This window comes from Suncus etruscus, chromosome 3 (assembly GCF_024139225.1).
Source record: "Suncus etruscus isolate mSunEtr1 chromosome 3, mSunEtr1.pri.cur, whole genome shotgun sequence".
NCBI lineage: Eukaryota > Metazoa > Chordata > Mammalia > Eulipotyphla > Soricidae > Suncus > Suncus etruscus.
Window position 1 is genome coordinate 147,205,278 of NC_064850.1, and position 18,299 is coordinate 147,223,576.

The 18,299-nt window shown below is 40.6% G+C and overlaps 1 protein-coding gene across 1 annotated transcript in view; it reads right to left on the minus strand.

Moving 5' to 3' along the window:
* LPIN2 (lipin 2) overlaps window positions 1-18,299 on the minus strand; it is a 62,619-nt gene that overhangs the window by 3,234 nt on the left and 41,086 nt on the right. Inside the window, exons 7-16 of the mRNA XM_049770020.1 lie at window positions 17,256-17,595; window positions 13,419-13,518; window positions 10,255-10,442; window positions 8,712-8,805; window positions 5,858-5,927; window positions 4,889-4,978; window positions 2,735-2,817; window positions 2,086-2,230; window positions 1,225-1,373; window positions 726-812 (exon numbers count right to left, since the gene is read on the minus strand). Of these exons, the coding sequence (XP_049625977.1) occupies window positions 726-812; window positions 1,225-1,373; window positions 2,086-2,230; window positions 2,735-2,817; window positions 4,889-4,978; window positions 5,858-5,927; window positions 8,712-8,805; window positions 10,255-10,442; window positions 13,419-13,518; window positions 17,256-17,595 (1,346 nt within the window). The remainder of the gene's footprint in view (window positions 1-725; window positions 813-1,224; window positions 1,374-2,085; window positions 2,231-2,734; window positions 2,818-4,888; window positions 4,979-5,857; window positions 5,928-8,711; window positions 8,806-10,254; window positions 10,443-13,418; window positions 13,519-17,255; window positions 17,596-18,299) is intronic.

Below are 18,299 nucleotides of genomic sequence, written 5' to 3' on the forward strand. Positions count from 1 at the left end.
AACTTGTTCCAGCTTCAGGGACGAGTGATCCGCACCCCTCTTACTTTTAAGAAGCAACTTACTGTTAAGACTTTTAGGAAGTTTTTCATGGGTTGAAAGGTCATGTTATACGCTGGCAAATACGGTAAAACTTTCCCACTATAATAAATGAAAGCTGGCTGTTAAATTACTGTAAGGGGTCGAAGCGATAGCACAATGGGTAGTGCATTTATCTTGCATGTGACTATCCCAGGTTTGATCTCTGGCAATCCAGATGGTCTCCCCAAGCCTGCCTGGAGTAATTTCTGAGTGGCAGAGCCTGGAGTATCGCGAGTGCTGCCAGGTGTGGCCCAAAGGACAAAAAAAATTACCGTAAAAGAATTATAGCTTTTAGTTGAAGTTAAGTAAAACTTGTAGGACCATGAGAATAAGGTACTATAGCTACAACATATATGGCAGAAGCAGGGATGCAGCTGAGCAGTAGAACTGAACATTAGAGCACTTGCATGTGTGTTTTAGCACACACACACAACACACACTGCCAAGTACACAGTACATGTTCCTAAATAGTGGTGGCAGCTGCTGCTCCTACCGTTGACTGAAGGCTGCATCTTTGCCTGCCAAAATGACTGAATCATACACTCACAGTTTTTCAGGCATTGACCATGTACAACCCCTCCCCCCCCCCACATATACACCCTTTCCACTTCTTGGTCACTAGGTCAGGCCAACAAATGGTAACTTACTCATTGATGGAATGGTACAGCTTTGCTATCCCCTGATGAGTCCAGTCTTTACCCAGCTGTGGAAGAATTTGTCCCAAAGCATCAGACCTGAGGGGCAGAAATAGAAAAAGATATCACAGAAGTTCACATATAATGCCAAGTTTGTTCGGTTACATGCCAGCTGTCAAAAGTGAAGGAGAGAAAAGGAAGGGTCTACACAACCATTTTGTCGTGGCTTGTGCTACAGCAAGGCAGTCTCTGGCAAATACTCCACCAAAAAGCTTCTGAAAGTGGAAGCCAGATAGAATTTACAGCCACCCAGCTTCCTACCCCCCACAATTCTCAACAGTTTTGTTTTGAAACATCAGAAGTTGGTGGCTAAGTAACTGGGTCTTTCCAAAGTTATTTTTGACCTTATACTTGAACAACTTCACTCATCTATTTCATCCATAAAAGGATAGAGATGCAGAGAAACACACTCACTGGTGGCAAAGGCAAATGTCCACGAGCTCTTTCTTACTTGGTTATTGTCCCATCGATGTCAGAGATGATGATTTTGTCATTCCAGTTCCACAGGTAAATGGTACCAGCACAACGGCAGGTGCCTTGATACTGGGTTGTAATACTAAACACGACATCATTGGGGCCATCCTGCAGCTTTAGTTTTGCCTTAGTACAATGAAGAGAAAAATAATGGGGAGGTGTGAAATCAAATGGGTCATCCTGATGCACAATATGATTAAGTCACACTTTCTAATAATATGTAACTACTGAGTTATTAAGATAAAACATGAAAAAGGTTCGAAATCTGAAATATATATACCTGAGTGAATATACAAGAATAGGAAGAATCATACAAATTTAACAAATTAAATGTAAAACAACCAGGATGAAAAAACTCTGGCAGGATTTTAACAGCCACACTCCAGAATTTCAGCTCAATGCAACACAGTCTTATACAGGGCCCAACAAGACCTTTTTACAAGGGAAAAGGGTGAAAATCATGGAGTGGGCAAAGGACAGCAAAGGACAACTATACTCAACTGACAAAAATGCACCTTCTCTGATGTGCTCTGATGTGGCTCTGCTGATACAGTGGGTTGTATAGTGCCGGGTGGCAGTGTGATATGCCCCACGAATCACATTGAAAACACATATTTTTTGGGCTCACTCATGGACACTGAGGTGGGAGGTATGGTTGGAAGAAGCTGTGTCCCAGTGTTCCTGAAGGTGGGAATACTGGTCTATGTCTGAGATCTTATGACCACACATGGACAGAAAAGTGTAATGTGTGCCAGGCTCGGACTGCGAGGAGACGCGCATCTGATGAGATTGTCATTAGAGGACCTGGATACCCACACAGAGCACATGACTGACTCACGATCTGGTCTGATGATAGTCGCAGAGACTTCTTATAGGAGGTGGCACTGCTATGGCTTGGAGGCTCTGTGGGAACAGGATCCACTTTGATGGATTCTTCAAGCTCCTGGGAACCCTCATCACTGGATGAATTATCCTCTGCCGGCCTGTTCAACACCAATCCAGTGACTGAAGAGCACTTGACCAAGGATCAATTCTAAATTCTGTCCTAAAGCTAGACTGTGATGAGGACATTTGCTTTCTCTGCCCTTTGCCAGGGTCTGGTTATTTTATCACTCAGACAGGGACACCCTGCTCCTTTCTAGCTACTTCATCCTAGGAGCACAGGAGCAGCACACATGGACACAACAAGGTCCTTCTCCCCAACGCTGGGCCCCAAGAGTGAGAGTCTCGGGTGGGAACACATGCTCAGTAAGGAACATTAATTTAATTAAATAAACATTAATTTAATTAAGTATTAATTACTTACTCTGACCTACTGATAATCAGTTTTAAAAAAGCAGGAGTTAACAACTAGGGCAGGTGTGGAAAAGTTCCTTCCTGCCATGACTTTGTTTAGTTAGAGGTTTCCAACTAAGAACTAAAATCATCCAAGTCACCCAACCCAAAGGCTCCACAGAGGTAGCCTATGCAGATGGTCAGGCCCTCACCTGCCACTAGGGGGCTCCTTCCCACTGGGCAGCAGCTCACTGACTGGTGGCACCTCGGATTTCCCTTCCTTGGTCTCTGGCAGCTGAAACAAGAAAATCACAGCAATGGTCAATTTCCCCCCTCCATTGACAAGCAAAAAATCCATCAAAAGGATCTCTGGCACCATGGGACAATATGTAGAGAAATAGATTACAAACAAAACTTGAGGAAGTATAGACCTGCTTCTTTGGGTTTGACAAGCACAAAAGGATGAGATAGCAGCTTATGCTTATGCAAAAAGCTGAAGCCAGTGGTGAAAACTTACAAAGCACTGAATGAAGCCTGGAGCTAACATCCTGCCTGAGGAAGTCAGTCTTAGATTCAACCCCAAGCATACCTGGTTCCCTTGGCTCCTGGGGAGTGACCCTGCCAAGTCAAGATAAATGAATAAATAAAAAGAACACCACTTCAAATCATGAAGTGTAGAACCCCTGGTCCACAGGGATGGAAGAAGGGACGGGACTGGTGACAGCTCAGCCCCCACCTCCCGCAAGAGGGATGTAAGCTTGTGTTTCCCTCTGGGAGGTGATGCAGAAAGGCAGAAAGGTAGAGAGCACAGAGACTTCCCAAACAGATTCCAAGTCAAACACCATCAATAGCCCTCACTGTTGCTATGTGTTCTTGTTAGTCATTTTGCCAATCTGTACCTGTTTCCTTACTGGTCAAGTGAGAATTCAAACATTCCTGCTAATAGGTGAAGGGGAAAGGTATATATAAAGAATCTAGAATAGTAACTGTGTATAGCACAAGAGCTACTAAAAAAATAGTGAACGTGGGCCGAAGAGATAGCATGGAGGTAAGGCGTTTGACTTTCATGCAGGAGGTCATCGGTTCGAATCTCGGCGTCCCATATGGTCCCCCATGCCTGCCAGGAGCAATTTCTGAGCCTGGAGCCAGGAATAACCCCTGAGCACAGCTGGGTGTGACCCCAAAACCAAAATAAATAAATAAATAAATAAATAAAATAGTGAACGTTATTCTAGAAGAGTATTATAGAGGAGCAAATGGCTAGGAAAAAAGGTACCGTATTTTCCGGCGTATAAGACCTTTTTTTTTTTGGTTTTTGAGCCACACCTGGTGGTGCTCAGGGGTTACTCCTGGCTGTTTGCTCAGAAATAGCTCCTGGCAGGCACGGGGATCATATGGGACACCGGGATTCGAACCAACCACCTTTGGTCCTGGATCGGCTGTTTGTAAGGCAAACGCCATTGTGCTATCTCTTCGGGACCGACTTTTTTTTTTTTTTTTTTTTAAAGAATTTATTCTTTTTAATTATGAGGACAAAGTAAAGTTACAGTGGAAGGACAATCACCCATAAACAGAATTCTTAGAAGAAATCCCCTTGCTGATACCTTAATTTTGCAATTTCAGCCAAAGAACATTAAGAAAAATAAAATAGAACCCACGTACAATTACTCTGTTCCCTCAAGTTCCCAGATTGTAGTACATTATAACATTTCTTAGCAGTATAAGACGATTTTTTAACCCATGAAAACCTTCTTAAAAGTTGGGGGACATCTTATATACAGCATGCTGAAACTAACTCCAGCTTCAGAGACGACTGATCCGCCCCCCTCTTACACTGCAGTACTCTGTCTCCCTCTTGCTGTCCTATTAATCACTGCAAACCAGCCAGCTGATCTTGGAGGAATCCAATTTCATTGTTTTATGTTTACATGTTTAATGACAAATAGCCTTATGTTATAAGAGACAGCTTTCCAGCTAAGTACATGCATGACATAATCATTTGAATTAAAATTTCCATATTGAAATCAAATCTTACGTTTTTTTAATTTCCATTTGGTGTGCGTGAAAAGAGAGGTAGTCTTATACGGTGAACGTAGCCCAAACCCTATATTTTAACAGGAAAAGTAGGGGTCGTCATATACACCAGAAAATTCACTATTTTAAATATATGACATATTCAGGGAAGGGGATGTGGCACAAGAACTGACTACCTGCCTATATGTTACATTCGGGGTTCAATCCCTGGCTCCTGAGAGTCACTAGGTTTGCCCCATAAAACAGAAACAATTATGTGTGTGTAAGAGGGGGTAATGGGAGATTTGCTTGTTTTTTTCAGGCCATAGCAATAATCATCCGGTATCTCTTACCTGTTTGGTCAAACTTTCTCTTTTACGCCAAAACCACCAACGTCCAGATTTCTTTGGCATCTTATCTTTGACCCAGGACTCAACTGTGGCCTAGAAACAAACAAAAAAGCTTGGGTTAGTCTAGCTAAGACCACCAAGCCCTAGACTACTGCCCTCCTTTAGCCTATATGATAGTGCTATTACAGAAGCCAACCAAACTCCTTGGAGTGTTGATGAACTGAGTGATGGATAGTACCCTTTTGTGGCAGCTCTGCAGTGGGAACTAGGGGGCCTTATAGTGTAGAAATAATTTTTCTAAGGTTGTCAGGTGATTGTGTTCAATTCTCTACCCTTGGGAGTGTGGATCTCATGAGTTATGAGGACCATTTTCTTGCAAATGCCACACCCAGTGATGCTTGAAATTGAAACTGGGTTGCCACATGCAAGGCAAACAGTGGGGGGGGGGGTGGTACTGGAATGATGCATCATTAAAAGTCTGAGTAACAATACTGTAAATTCCAGTACCTCAGTATCAATGGTTTGAAATAATGACCCTTCCAAATTATGTATCTATCTATGTATGTAGAAAAATGACAAGATAAACAACTTAATTTCAAGATTTTGAACATGACATGATTTCAGTGGGCACAAGGAACCACCAGATATTTTTATATTAAATTCATTTTCCTACATTATATCACAGTTTAAATAGAAACCCATTAAGAAATATAGGGCCTGGAGAGATAGCACAGCGGCGTTTGCCTTGCAAGCAGCCGATCCAGGACCAAAGGTGGTTGGTTCAAATTCCGGTGTCCCATATGGTCCCCCGTACCTGCCAGGGCTATTTCTGAGCAGACAGCCAGGAGTAACCCCTGAGCACCACCGGGTGTGGTTCCCCCCCCCCCAAAAAAAAAGAAATATGCACATATAAATTTTTCTGAATGTTATACTCTATAGTTAAAAACAGCAACAAATGGTGGATCACCTCACCTTAGGCAAACTTTTCTGGAATACTTGCAAGCTGAGGATCATGGGAGCAGCCAAAGCCCAATTATAGTAACTGTGAATAAAAAGTATACAAAATCATCAGAGGGGAGAGTAAGAAATAAGAAGGGGGTGAAAAGGGAGACAGAATAGAAGAGAAGCGGAGCCAGAGTAATAATACAGCAGAGAAAGTATTTGCTTTGCACATGGACAACCGAAGTTTGATTCCTATCATCCCATATAGTCCCATGCACCCACCTAGAGTAATTCCTAAATGCAGAACTAGGAATTGAGTATTGCTGTGTATGGCCTTAAAACTAAATTAAAAAATAAAAGAGATATAGAAATAATAAAATAGAAATAATAAAACTCCTTTAATCTTTTAAATAAAATAGTTTATCAGTTCTTGGATAGAGTGATAGCACAGCAGTAGGGGATTTGCCTTGCATGCAGCTGATTCAGGACAGACGGTAGTTTGAACCCCGGCATCCCATATGGTCCCCTGAGCCTGGCATGATCGAATTCTGAGCACAGAGACAGGAGCAATCCCTGAGCATGGAGGGCATGACCCTCCCCCACAAAAAAAAAGTTTATCAGCTCAATATTTCACATGAAAAAAAAATTTTTTTTTTTTGGTGGTTTTTGGGTCACACCCGGCAGTGCTCAGGGGTTTTTCCTGGCTCTGTGCTCAGAAACTGCTCCTGGCAGGCACGGGGGACCATATGGGACGCCGGGATTTGAACCGATGACCTTTTGCATGAAAGGTAAACGCCTTACCTCCATGCCATCTCTCTGGCCCCACATGTAAAAATTTTGCTTAATGCTAATTTCCCTACATCGAGAAGCAAAATACAAACTGGAGTAACAGTAACAATAACAGCCTTATTTGAAAATAAAGTCAAGGCTTAGCTTTTACTTCAAAGTCACTGTTATCATTAATATGCTCACTAATAGGAGAAAGCATACTGTGCAGGGGTCTCAAACTTGCGGCCCGCAGGTCGTTTGCAGCCCTCCGTACAACATTTTGTGGCCCTAAACTAGAGAAATCTTTTTTTGTTTTATTTTGTTTTAGTTTTTTGGGTCACACCCCACAATGTTCAAGGCTTATACTGACTCTGCACTCAAGGATCACCCCGACTTTGCCTCCTGCGGCCCCCAGGTAAATTGAGTTTGAGACCCCTGCTACAGCATGAAAAACTTTAATTATTAAAAATACCGCTTGGGGGTGTTGGGACAATTGGTCAGGCATATGCAAAAAAGCGAACTTGGACCTCTATCTAACACCATGCACAAAGGTCAAATCCAAATGGATTAAAGACCTTGATATCAGGCCCAAAATCATAGGTATACAGAAGAACACGTAGGTAAAACACTCTATGACACTGAGTCTAAAGGCATCTTCAAGGAGGAAACAGCACTGTCCACACAAGTGAAAGCAGAGAAAAACAAATCTGACTATTGTAAACTATTGTAAACTGAGAAGCTTCTGCACCTCATAGGAAATATAACTAGGATACAAAAGCCACACACAGAATGAAAAAAACTATTCATCCAATACCCATCAGATATGGGGCTACTAATCTAAGATATACATGGTACTGACAGAGCTTAATAAGAAAAAAACATCTAACCCCATCAAAAAATGGGGAGAAGAAATGAACAGATACTTCCTCAAAGACGAAATACAAATGGCCAAAAGGCACATGAAAAAATGCCCCACATCACTAATTATCAGGGAGATGCAAATCAAAACAACACGAGGTACCCTATCACACCACAGAGACTGGCACACATCACAAAAAACAAGAACAATCAGTGCTGGCAGAGATGTGGGGAGAAAGGAAGTTTCAGTCACTGCTGATGCGAATGCTTTCTAGTACAGTCTTTGCGGAAAACAATATAGAGATTCGTCTGAAAAATGGAAATTGAGCTTACATATGATCCAGTTATACACTCCTAGGGATATACCCTAGGGACACAAAAAACACAATATAAAAATGCCTTCTGCACACCTATTTTCATTGCAGTGCTATTTACAATAGCCAGAATCTGGAAACAACACAAATGCCTGACAACAAGTGAGTGGCTAAAGAAACTGTGGCACATATACACAATATCATGCACCATCAGGAAAAATGTACGCATGAAATTTTCCTACACATGGATGGACATGGAAACTATTATGCTGAGTGAAATAAGTCAGAGGGAAAGAGACAGACACAGAATAGTCTCACTCATCTGTGGGATTTAAGAAAAATAAAAGACAGTATTGTAATAATACCCAGAGACAATAGAGATGAGGGCTGAAAGGACTGGACCACAATATGAAGCTTACCACAAAAAGTGGTGAGTGCAGTTAGAGAAATAAATATACCAATAACCATAATGACAGTGGTAGGGGGTGGGGGAGGAGGGAGATGGGGACATTGGTGATTGGAAGGTTGCATTGGTGAAGGGGCTGTTCTTTTTTATGACTGAAACCCAACTACAAACATGTTTTAATCATGGTGCTTAAATATATATTTTTTGGTTTTTGGGTCACATCCGGTGGCTCTCAGGGGCTACTCCTGGCTCTACACTCAGAAATCACTCCTGGCAGGATCGGGGGATCATATGGGATGCCGGGATTTGAACCAGGGTCCTGTATGAAAGGCAAATGCCCTACCTCCATGCTATCTCTCCAGCTTCAAACAAAGATATTAAAAAAAATTCTTATAGAGAATAAAAAGATTCTAGTAATCAAGTACTATTATGTTTAGATTGCTGTTTTCATTAATATTTATTGCATCATCAACATAAAAAAATACCACTTGGGGAAAAACTTGCAAAAGCATTTAAATATAAAAGTGAAAGTACTTACCGATTATAGATCCGTATTACAAGGTTCGGATTGTCTATAAGGCCAGGATTTTCTGCAAACTCATGATAAGTAATGATATGCTCCATAAATTTTTCTGCAAATAATGATCAATTTAGTTAAAGATAATATAAACTTTTATGTAAGATTATCAAAAAATTCAACATTGAAGGGACTATGAAACAAAATAAACTCTTGAAAAACAAAACAAAACAAGACATACATCAAAAGTAAGCTGTCAGATACATTTAGTTTTTAGAACTAAACAGAAAACTTTTTCTTTCTCCCTCATTTCCCCTACTTCATCCAGAAAGGGACACATCGAAGACTATTCAGAAAATCATAGTACAGATGGGTAAGAGAGAGGTAGAAACACAGAGACTTGAACTAAAACTCTAATCCTTATCAGAGAAACAAATTGCTGGTAGATACTTCATAAACCAGCAGTGTCTACAGTCTTAAGTTCAGGGTCTCTTGAGTAATACACCTCCAAGTTCTTCCAGAATAAACAAAGAGTCTGCATGTATATTTGTAGTCTGTTCCTAAATCTGTACTTAAGTAGATGCAAAGAGCAGTTTCTATTGGACTGTTTGTTCTTCTAGGTAATCTTTGTTTTTTGGGTCACACCCGGCGGTGCTCAGGGGTTACTCCTGGCTGTCTGCTCAGAAATAGCTCCTGGCAGGCCCAGGGGACCATATAGGACACCAGGATTCGAACCAACCACCTTAGGTCCTAGATTGGCTGCTTGCAAGGCAAACGCCACTGTGCTATCTCTCCGGGCCCATGACATTTATTTTTAACAAGTGAGGACTTAGAATTAGAAGAACGTAACTTATTTAATTTTGTCCTGTAAAGAATTACTGACCATAACATGTAATTTCTTACTCAGAGTAAGAAAGAATCAAGAGATAGAGAAGAAAGAGGCACTGTAAGCATCTTGTGACCCTAAAAGGAACTCAGCCCATCTTACTGCTGAGGGTAAGAAACAAAAAAAAGATGCTGGTCATGAGAAAGAAAAAAAATCCATAGTAGGAAATGAATCAAAACCATCACATTGAGAAATAATAGTGAGAATTTCTTTGAGAGGGTGAAAAAGCAGAACAACACAGGAGAACACATAGCCTTGAAACCAGAGAGCCTGTCTCCTCTTCCCCACTCCTTTCTCCTGAGCAATTTTACTCTTCTAGATCAATCCTCAAGTTTGAGACATTCCTTCCACTTCCTGCTAACATACTTCACAATCCGGGACAGTCACTTTCCTAACTCAGCCTCTGCTCTCATGTCCAAGGCTAGTATTTCTAAGTGCAGTCTGAAATAATTAATGAATATTTCAACTCTATAGATAAGAAAGTCAAGACTGCCCAAATACTGGCCAATCATCAGCTGGGCAACAAGAGCTTCCAAAGCCCACAGTGGAGGTGTCTGGGTGAGGAGCCATTGTGTGCCATTACAGGGAGATGGCTCTGCTACTGCACAAAGTCACCAGGAACTCAGGGTCCTGAAATGATCAGCAGGAGGGTTTTCAGGCATGGCTGGTGTGCATTACCTTTAGAAATTTCTCCATTCTCACTGAGGCCCCCGCAAAGGGAGAGGGTGACGTCTGGCAAGTCCATGGCAGAATCTGAGAGGCACTCAGTGCCACTGTCAGCCGCGGCACTACCCACAGACTGTGGCGACTGGGAGCCAGAGAACGTGTCTGACTCGGGCCACTGCCTGGAACCGGGGTCAGATTCACTGCAGGAAGGAAGGGGTGAAAGAAAAAAAATTGTCATATCACAACTTTTTGTACTTCCAGCTTATTAGATGGCTTCTGTACTAAGTAACTCAGGCATGTTGATAATGATATATTAACCTTTTAGCAGACCATTTTGTGTTTAAAATTGTATTATAAATGACCTCCATCAAGTCAACAGCAACAGAAATGAACTGTAAACACACTGTCATAAAAACCCCACTAATTAATTCATAATTATGCAAACACTCCAACTTTATGGCCTTTGTAACTATTTTGTTTTGGGACATAGTCATCTGTGCCCAGGACTTAACTCTTAGCTTTGCACTCAGAAATCTACTGGTGGCTCAGGTGACCATATGAGCTTTTGGGGATTGAACCTGTGTTAGCCATGTGCATGGCAAATGCCCTACCCACTACACTATTGCTCCAGCCCTGGCCTTTGTGACTTTTACTGAAGAACCACATGGGGCCATAGAGCTAGTCAAGGGAGCAAGATGCATGCCTGCATGTGGCTGACACCAATCTGATCTCTGTCACTACAGAGTCCTGCACCAGCATTTCTAGGTGTAACTCAGGCGGTCCTCAACTGGAGATCCCACCCCTGTAGAATCTCAGCACTGAACTGCAGTCCAGTCCACTCACTGGGCCAAGTGGCATCAGGAGGGGCCCTGGGGCATCTTGGGCAGTTTTCTTGGGACCCCAAAACAGAGGAAGAGAAAAAAATGTAGTATTTTGAAAACTACAAAAATTACTATAGTTCAAGGTTGCAACATGCTTTAAGACAAGGCATTTGTAAAAAAGAAAAAGTGAAAAAGAAAATGAAAGGCCCGGAGAGATAGCACAGTGGCATTTGCCTTGCAAGAAGCCGATCTAGAACCAAAGGTGATTGGTTCGAATCCCGGTGTGCCATATGGTCCCCCGTTACTGCCAGGAGCTATTTCTGAGCAGACAGCCAGGAGTGACCCCTGAGCACCACCGGGTGTGACCCAAAAAACAAAAAACAAAAAAAAAAAACAAAAAACAAACAAAAAAAAAAACAAAAAAGAAAAAGAAAAAGAAAATGAAGATAAAATTCAAAGGAGGCTGCATGCCTTCCCTAGAAAGAAAAACACATTTAAAGAGAAATGGGAAGTGCTTCCAGTAGTTGTTCTTGTACCAGTGTATGGGTCAGAACTAAAGATGAGCCCCATCTATGTCCTCATTTTGTATAGCTAAGTCACAGGAGGGTGAAGGGGCACAAGTTTTAGAAGGTGATCCTAATTTTTTGTAATGGGCATATCTGAGACAAAAACAAGATTACAAGATTTTGAGAGAAAGTACGGTGCATGCCTTAAGAGTGGTGTGACCTGGTGCAGTTCCCAGCACCGCATGGTCCCATCAAGCATCGCGGGCACAGCCCTGGAGGAGTCTGAGCATCTCTAGGCTAACCTGACTCATGCCCAGCACCACAGGACTGAAGAGATTCACATTTGCAGGCCTAAGCATTGAGCCAGGGGTCCAGCTGGCAGAAAATGGGAAAGGCTTCTGTGCTTCCTAAGCTCTTCTTGTGTGACTACCCAAAACAAATTATATCAGCCGGCGCCCTTACAAAAGGCACTACAAGTGTCTCAGTAACTGCTTGCTTCATAATCCATGGATGGGGAGTGACATCCTATTATTGTAATTCGGAACAACTGTTCTAGAACAGAAGGTGATACTGGCCACTTTTCCTGAAGGGGTGGGACACTGGGATGGGAGGTAGCAGTAGCTTTAGGTGCAACTTGGGGAGCAATCTCTGTTCAGTTAAACAAAAAGCAGTTGCAGGGGCTATCAGTTTTTTCCTTCAAAAAAGGGTAGAATAGATCAAATAAGCCAGGGACCTTCTCTTTTAGAATTTCAAATCACTTCATTCAAGAAGCCAGTATATTTATCAATGTCTGTGACTTCATGAAGTTTGTTCTTAATTAAGGAAGTCTTAAGTTTGAGCAGCAAGTGGCAGCAGAGTATAGCTATGGAACTTTGAAAATCGTTTTAGACACTCTAGGTTTTGCATTTGAGCCAACAAAGTTTTTTGAAATTGACTCTCCTCATGACAATGCACTCTAAAACTGTTATAAATTGGACCAAAAATGTTCTCCTTATTAGGAATGATAAACTAGCCAAAGAAATGTAAAGTAACAAAACTGTTCTCATTTTGGTGTTATGTTCTTATTATGGATGGGTGAGAATTTCTAAAGATCAGTTCTTGGCAATTTTCAATTACAAAAACACATAGTATTATAAACTATATGGCTCTTGAACTTTGTTAACAATTTCTCTTAACCAGTGCAACCTCTAAATTCCTAGAGGATACAGAAACACACACAATGCCGCCAATTCCACAACGATGCGATGTAAAGTTTAGCTAAATGCACCGATACTGTTTATTCGCCATCCCACTTGGCATCACCAGGATAGCCTTCAGGTCTCTTAGTATTGCTGATAATAGTACCCAAAAAATGCTTTCCAATAGAACTTTAAAACAAAGGCTAAAATAATTCTACAAGCACACTGAACTGGCATTAATGACTGCATGATGTTTTCTCAGTCATCTTCTGGTATACTCTTATGCAAATTTAACTATATAATTTTTTACATTATAGTAAATATACTTCACAAAGACGGGCAATTTTAGTAGCTGCACATCAAAAATGTCAAAACTACATATGCAAAACTTTTGAATTTTCCATAATAAGAAGCAACTGTCCAGGTTTGTCAAAGGATGCCATTATCCTGGTCCTTTTTTTTTAAATAATAATTTTTATTGAGACCAAAAAATGAATAACAAATCTTTCACAGTAATATTGAAGGTACACAGTGACAAGGAATCAGGGCCATTCCCACCACCAGGGTTGTCCACCCTCCATCCCATTTCCTGGTCCTTTTTTTTTTCTTCAGATTTATTAACTCAAATATTTTAGAGTTATTTGTCATTTGATATACATGGAAGATACTACCTTTTAGGAAAATAAAGGGCTGCTACTTCAGGTTCCAGAGCCTTTAAGTCATCTAGATAAATATCATCAGGTCCCTGGTGTTGGCTTCTCTTATGGACACCTGTTTTTATAAGATAAAAGGAATCAGAAAAATAACTCATTATTCTTCATTTACAACTCAGAAAAAGAAAGGTTGCAAAACAATAAAACAACATAATTCAAACTGATTTTGATTGTTCTGTTTTGGGTTTTATTTTTAAAGGTGACACCCCTTATACTTTAATTATACATCCCAATCAACTGCAGTTATTAAGACTGTTTTAATAGCACTGTGTGTTCAGGTATTGCTGTGCATTCCCTTTTAACTGCAAAAGAAAAAAAAAACCTGAATAAGGGATAAACCTAGCAGTTAATAAATTGATTACATTATCATCATTAATAGTGGAACATTATGAGATGCAATATGAAGTACCCAAAATCCTTAAAGCAATCTTTAATAAATAAAAACCATACAGGCCAATTTATATTTCTTGATCTGCATTACCCCGTTGCTACTGGGTACTTGACCTCTACTGGTCTCAAGCAAAAGAGAGAAATGTGTCCAACACATGCATGCACCACCTTTATAAGACCTATTATCTTCAAACTTAATGGAACATGAAGATGTGACATAATAAAAACTATCAGATAGGTGCATTGGTGGTATTCAGAAAGGACAGAACTAAATATCCAGCCAGAGTCAACAACAATGAAATCATAGGACTTGAACAACCAAAATTAAAAAATGGACCTGGTATGATGGAAGGCGTTGGTGGAGGGTGATGGCATAATATGAACTCTGGAACTCTGGGAGGTTGACACTGGTGGTGGGATTGGTCCTAAAACACTGATGTCTAAAACTCAAGTAGGAATAACTTTGTAAATCATAATGCTTTAAATAAAAAAATTAAAAAAAAAAAAAAAAAAAGGCAAACATCAGATAAACCCAGAATGTGAAAAGTAGGCATGACAACTGGCCTACAAGTGGCCAATATCCCAGAAATGGAAGGAAAAAAACATACAGGGGTAGTGGTGGTGGTTTTGAGGAATAAGAGAGCATGCTAACGAAAGAGGAAATAAGTCATTAACAGCTGTTGATAAAGTTTGGCGCAAACACCTGACTATTAACTCTTTTATTCTAAGTAAGTTATTTCTTGTTTTTTTCTTTCTTTCAGTTTTTGGGCCACATTAGGCACTGCTTAGGGTTTACTTTTGCCTCTGTGCTCAGAAATTATTCCTAGTGGACTCAGGGGACATATAGGAGGCTGGGGATTGAATCCAGCTGTGTACAAGGCAAATATGGTAACCTTAGTATGGTCACTCAGGCACCTTTAAATAAGTTATTTCTGAGGAAGCCTGAGGGCCTGTGCAAATAGTTATAAAGTCAGTCTGTAGACTCTGACCTTTAGTATTAGAATTTTTTTGTTTTTGTTCTTGTTTTGTTCTTGTACCATACCAGATAATGTTCGGGGCTTACTCCTTGTGGGCTCAGGGAACCATAAGGAATGCTGAAATCGAATCCAGGATGGCAGTGTTCCAGGCAAGTGCTCTACCCACTGTACTATTATTGCTCTGTCCCCTAAGTATTATACTTTTGGTGGTGGTGGGGGGTTTGGGCCACACCCGGTGATGCTCAGGGGTTACTCCCAGCTATGCGCTCAGAAGTCGCTCCTGGCTTGAGGGACCATATGGGACGCCGGGGGATCGAATTGCAGTCCGTCCTAGGCTAGTGCAGGCAAGGCAGGCACCTTACCTCTAGCGCCACCGCGCCGGCCCCTAATACACTTTTTTAATTTTTATTTTAATTTTTAATTTATGTATTTATTATTGGGCACCACATATCTGGATAGTTTTTGGAGGAACATGGAGATCAAACCCAGGGTTCCTACATACAAAGAATGCATTCCATGTCCTTAAGCTATATTTGATGTTTGAATTTTTAAAAAATGAAGTAATTGTTATATACGAAAATGGGTATTTTTTTTGGGGGGGGGGGGAGGGCTCACACCCAGCAGCACTCAGGGGTTACTCCTGACTTTCCACTCAGAAATCGCTCCTGGCAGGCTCAGGGGACCATATGGGATGTCGGGATTCGAACTACTGTCCTTCTGCATGCAAGGCAAATGCCCTACCTCCATGCTACCTCTCCAGCTAAAAATGGATATTTTTAGGTAAGATTTTATTTCCATAAGAACAGGGGCTACATCACCTGGAAGCAATCCTCTACCATGGAAGACCCTACACTGCTCAGACATCGACCTGCTCAAAAGAGACTTCCCTTAACACTGAGAAGACTTAACAACAACAACGACCTGCTTACAGGACAGGGCTCTCTGCATTGCCCTTTGATTGTGAGGTGAAAGGAGAGGATGCTCCACATCCTGACATCAATGTAGGATCTGCAGATTCCAGGATCTTTAATACAGAAACATGATACCAACAACAGAGACTGTGTGAAAAATAAAAGTGTGTTGGCACTACAGACAATGTCTTGGATTGGACGATCTAGCTTGCCTAGAGCCTAGAGTTGGTCTTATGCCAGGAAACTTCAGGGGTAGGGTCTCTTTGTATTTAGGCCAAGGTTATTCCTTTTCATTCCCCTCATATTTTGGTGGGTCTATGCAAACAACAATTGCCACTCTAACACCGTTTTTACTGTGCTCTTTTGACTCTAATCCTTAAAAAAAAAAAACACTTAAAATTTGAGGTTAACTTAAGCTAATATGCATGTATATGGAAATGTAAGAAAATACTATGCCTGTAATGTTTAAGGAGTTACATAAGTTTTATGGCTTTGAATTGCCTTGTGTGCTGTTAAGAAATATTACAATGTGTTACAATCTGGGGACTTGAGGGACAAAGTAATTGTACATGGATTCTGTCTTATTTATCTTAATGTTCTTTGGCTGAAATTTCAAAGTTAAGATATCAGCAAGGGGACTTCTGAGAATTATGTTATGGGTGATTGTTCTTCCACTGTAACTTTACCTTGTCCTCTTTCTTTGCATCCTTGTTCTCATAATTAAAAATAAAAATTAAAAAAAAAAAAAAAAAAAAAAAAGAACAGGGGCTAAGGGGTTACTCCTGGCTCTATGCTCAGAGATCACTCCTGGCAGGCTAGGGGGACCATATAAGATGCCAGGATTCAAACCACCAACCTTCTGCGTCATAATTTATTAATCTTACACTCTCAAATACAAGGCTTTTAGCCAAGAGTTGGACTTGAAAAGAGTAAAATACTAATTGAGACCATATACAATGAGTAGATTTATTTGCCCCTAAAGTTCTGAACTTGGTCTCAGTTCAAATATTTTAGGGGAAAAACTTAGCTCTAGTTTGTTTAAAAACATAATTATTTTGTTTGTTTGTTTGTTTTGGGACCATACCTGTGGTGCTCAAGGCTTACTCCTGACTGCACTTAGGGTTTACTCCTGGCAGGATTCGGGGATCATATAGGGTGCCAAGGACTTAACCTGGGTCGGTTGTGTGCAAGGCAAGCATCCTCTCTACTGTACAGATAAATCTTTCTGCCCCTGAACACAGAATTTTTTAGGATTCTACTTCACTTTATTGCATCCCTAGTGAATCAAAGGTTAATTTTATTTATTAACTGATTTAAGGCATCATCACATGACCAAGGACCTAATGTATGAACTCCTATTCCAGTGGCATGTGTGGTGTGTAAAGGGGACGAAGCTTAACCGTAATTGTTGAGTTCTAGGTAGGGAGGACAAAGGCCAAGGCGACCACCGTATGAAAGAAATCCAAGTAACTTACTGTCTAAATTTAAGAAAGTAAAGGTATACACCAAGCAGTTACCTTTCTTCTTTGATGGTGAATCTACTTTTGCTGCTGGTTTGGAGTCCAAGGGTGTCTCCACGAAGGATGGAGCAGGAAGGTTGTCCACATCTAACATAGATGAAATTGGAGGTGGTTCCAGGGGAGATTCAAGAGATTTTGCAGAAATTGCATCACTCATCTGTTTACATGGGGCTCTGGGTTTCGGCTTCACTATGGTACAGACAGTTTCTTCCATGAAACTGTCTGCAACTTCACTTATAAGATTGTTCTCGGGGGGAATCACCCGAAAATGGGTATTTTCTGATGGTGTAATTGTAGCTGTCCTAGGGTGATGATCAGCTTTCTCTCTTTTGCTGACCTAAAGGAAAGTTAAATAGCTTTATAAAAATCAAACTTCTAGGGCTGGAGAGATAGTACAGCTGTTTATGTTTGTCTTGCATATGGCCAACCTGAGTTTGACCTCGAGGCACCCCATATGGACTCCTAATTGGTATACTCTATTTTTATTTGTTTTGGGACTCAAGGGTTACTCCAGGCTCTGCACATATAAGTTACTCCTGGCAGACTTGGGGGACCATATGGGACATCTGTAATTGAACCTGGGTTTGCCATATGCAAGGCAAACATCCTACCTACCTGCTGTGCTATCTATCCAGCCCCTTAACCTGAATTCTTTCTTAATCCAAATGCTGCTAAATGCAATCATATTAATATACTCATAAAATCATTAAATATATTCTATATGTAAAATACTTAATAAGTGAAAACATTTTGTTAAACATGGTACTTTCTTTTAACAGCCTACTATGAAGAGTTAAGACACTGGAGAAGACTGAGTACGACAATTTTTACGAAAGGAACATTAATTTTGATTCTTTCAAATTTATTCTTTTTTATGAATTAGCAAACAGACAAAAAGTCCCAAACCCTTTTCATTATCATTATTTCTTGTTTCAAAGTCTAGTGTGGAAATTTTAGTTACTTAAGGGAAAGTAGATTTTGGTATTAAAATATTAGTAACCTACAACATTATTTACTAAACAGAAATGTACATAAAATGTT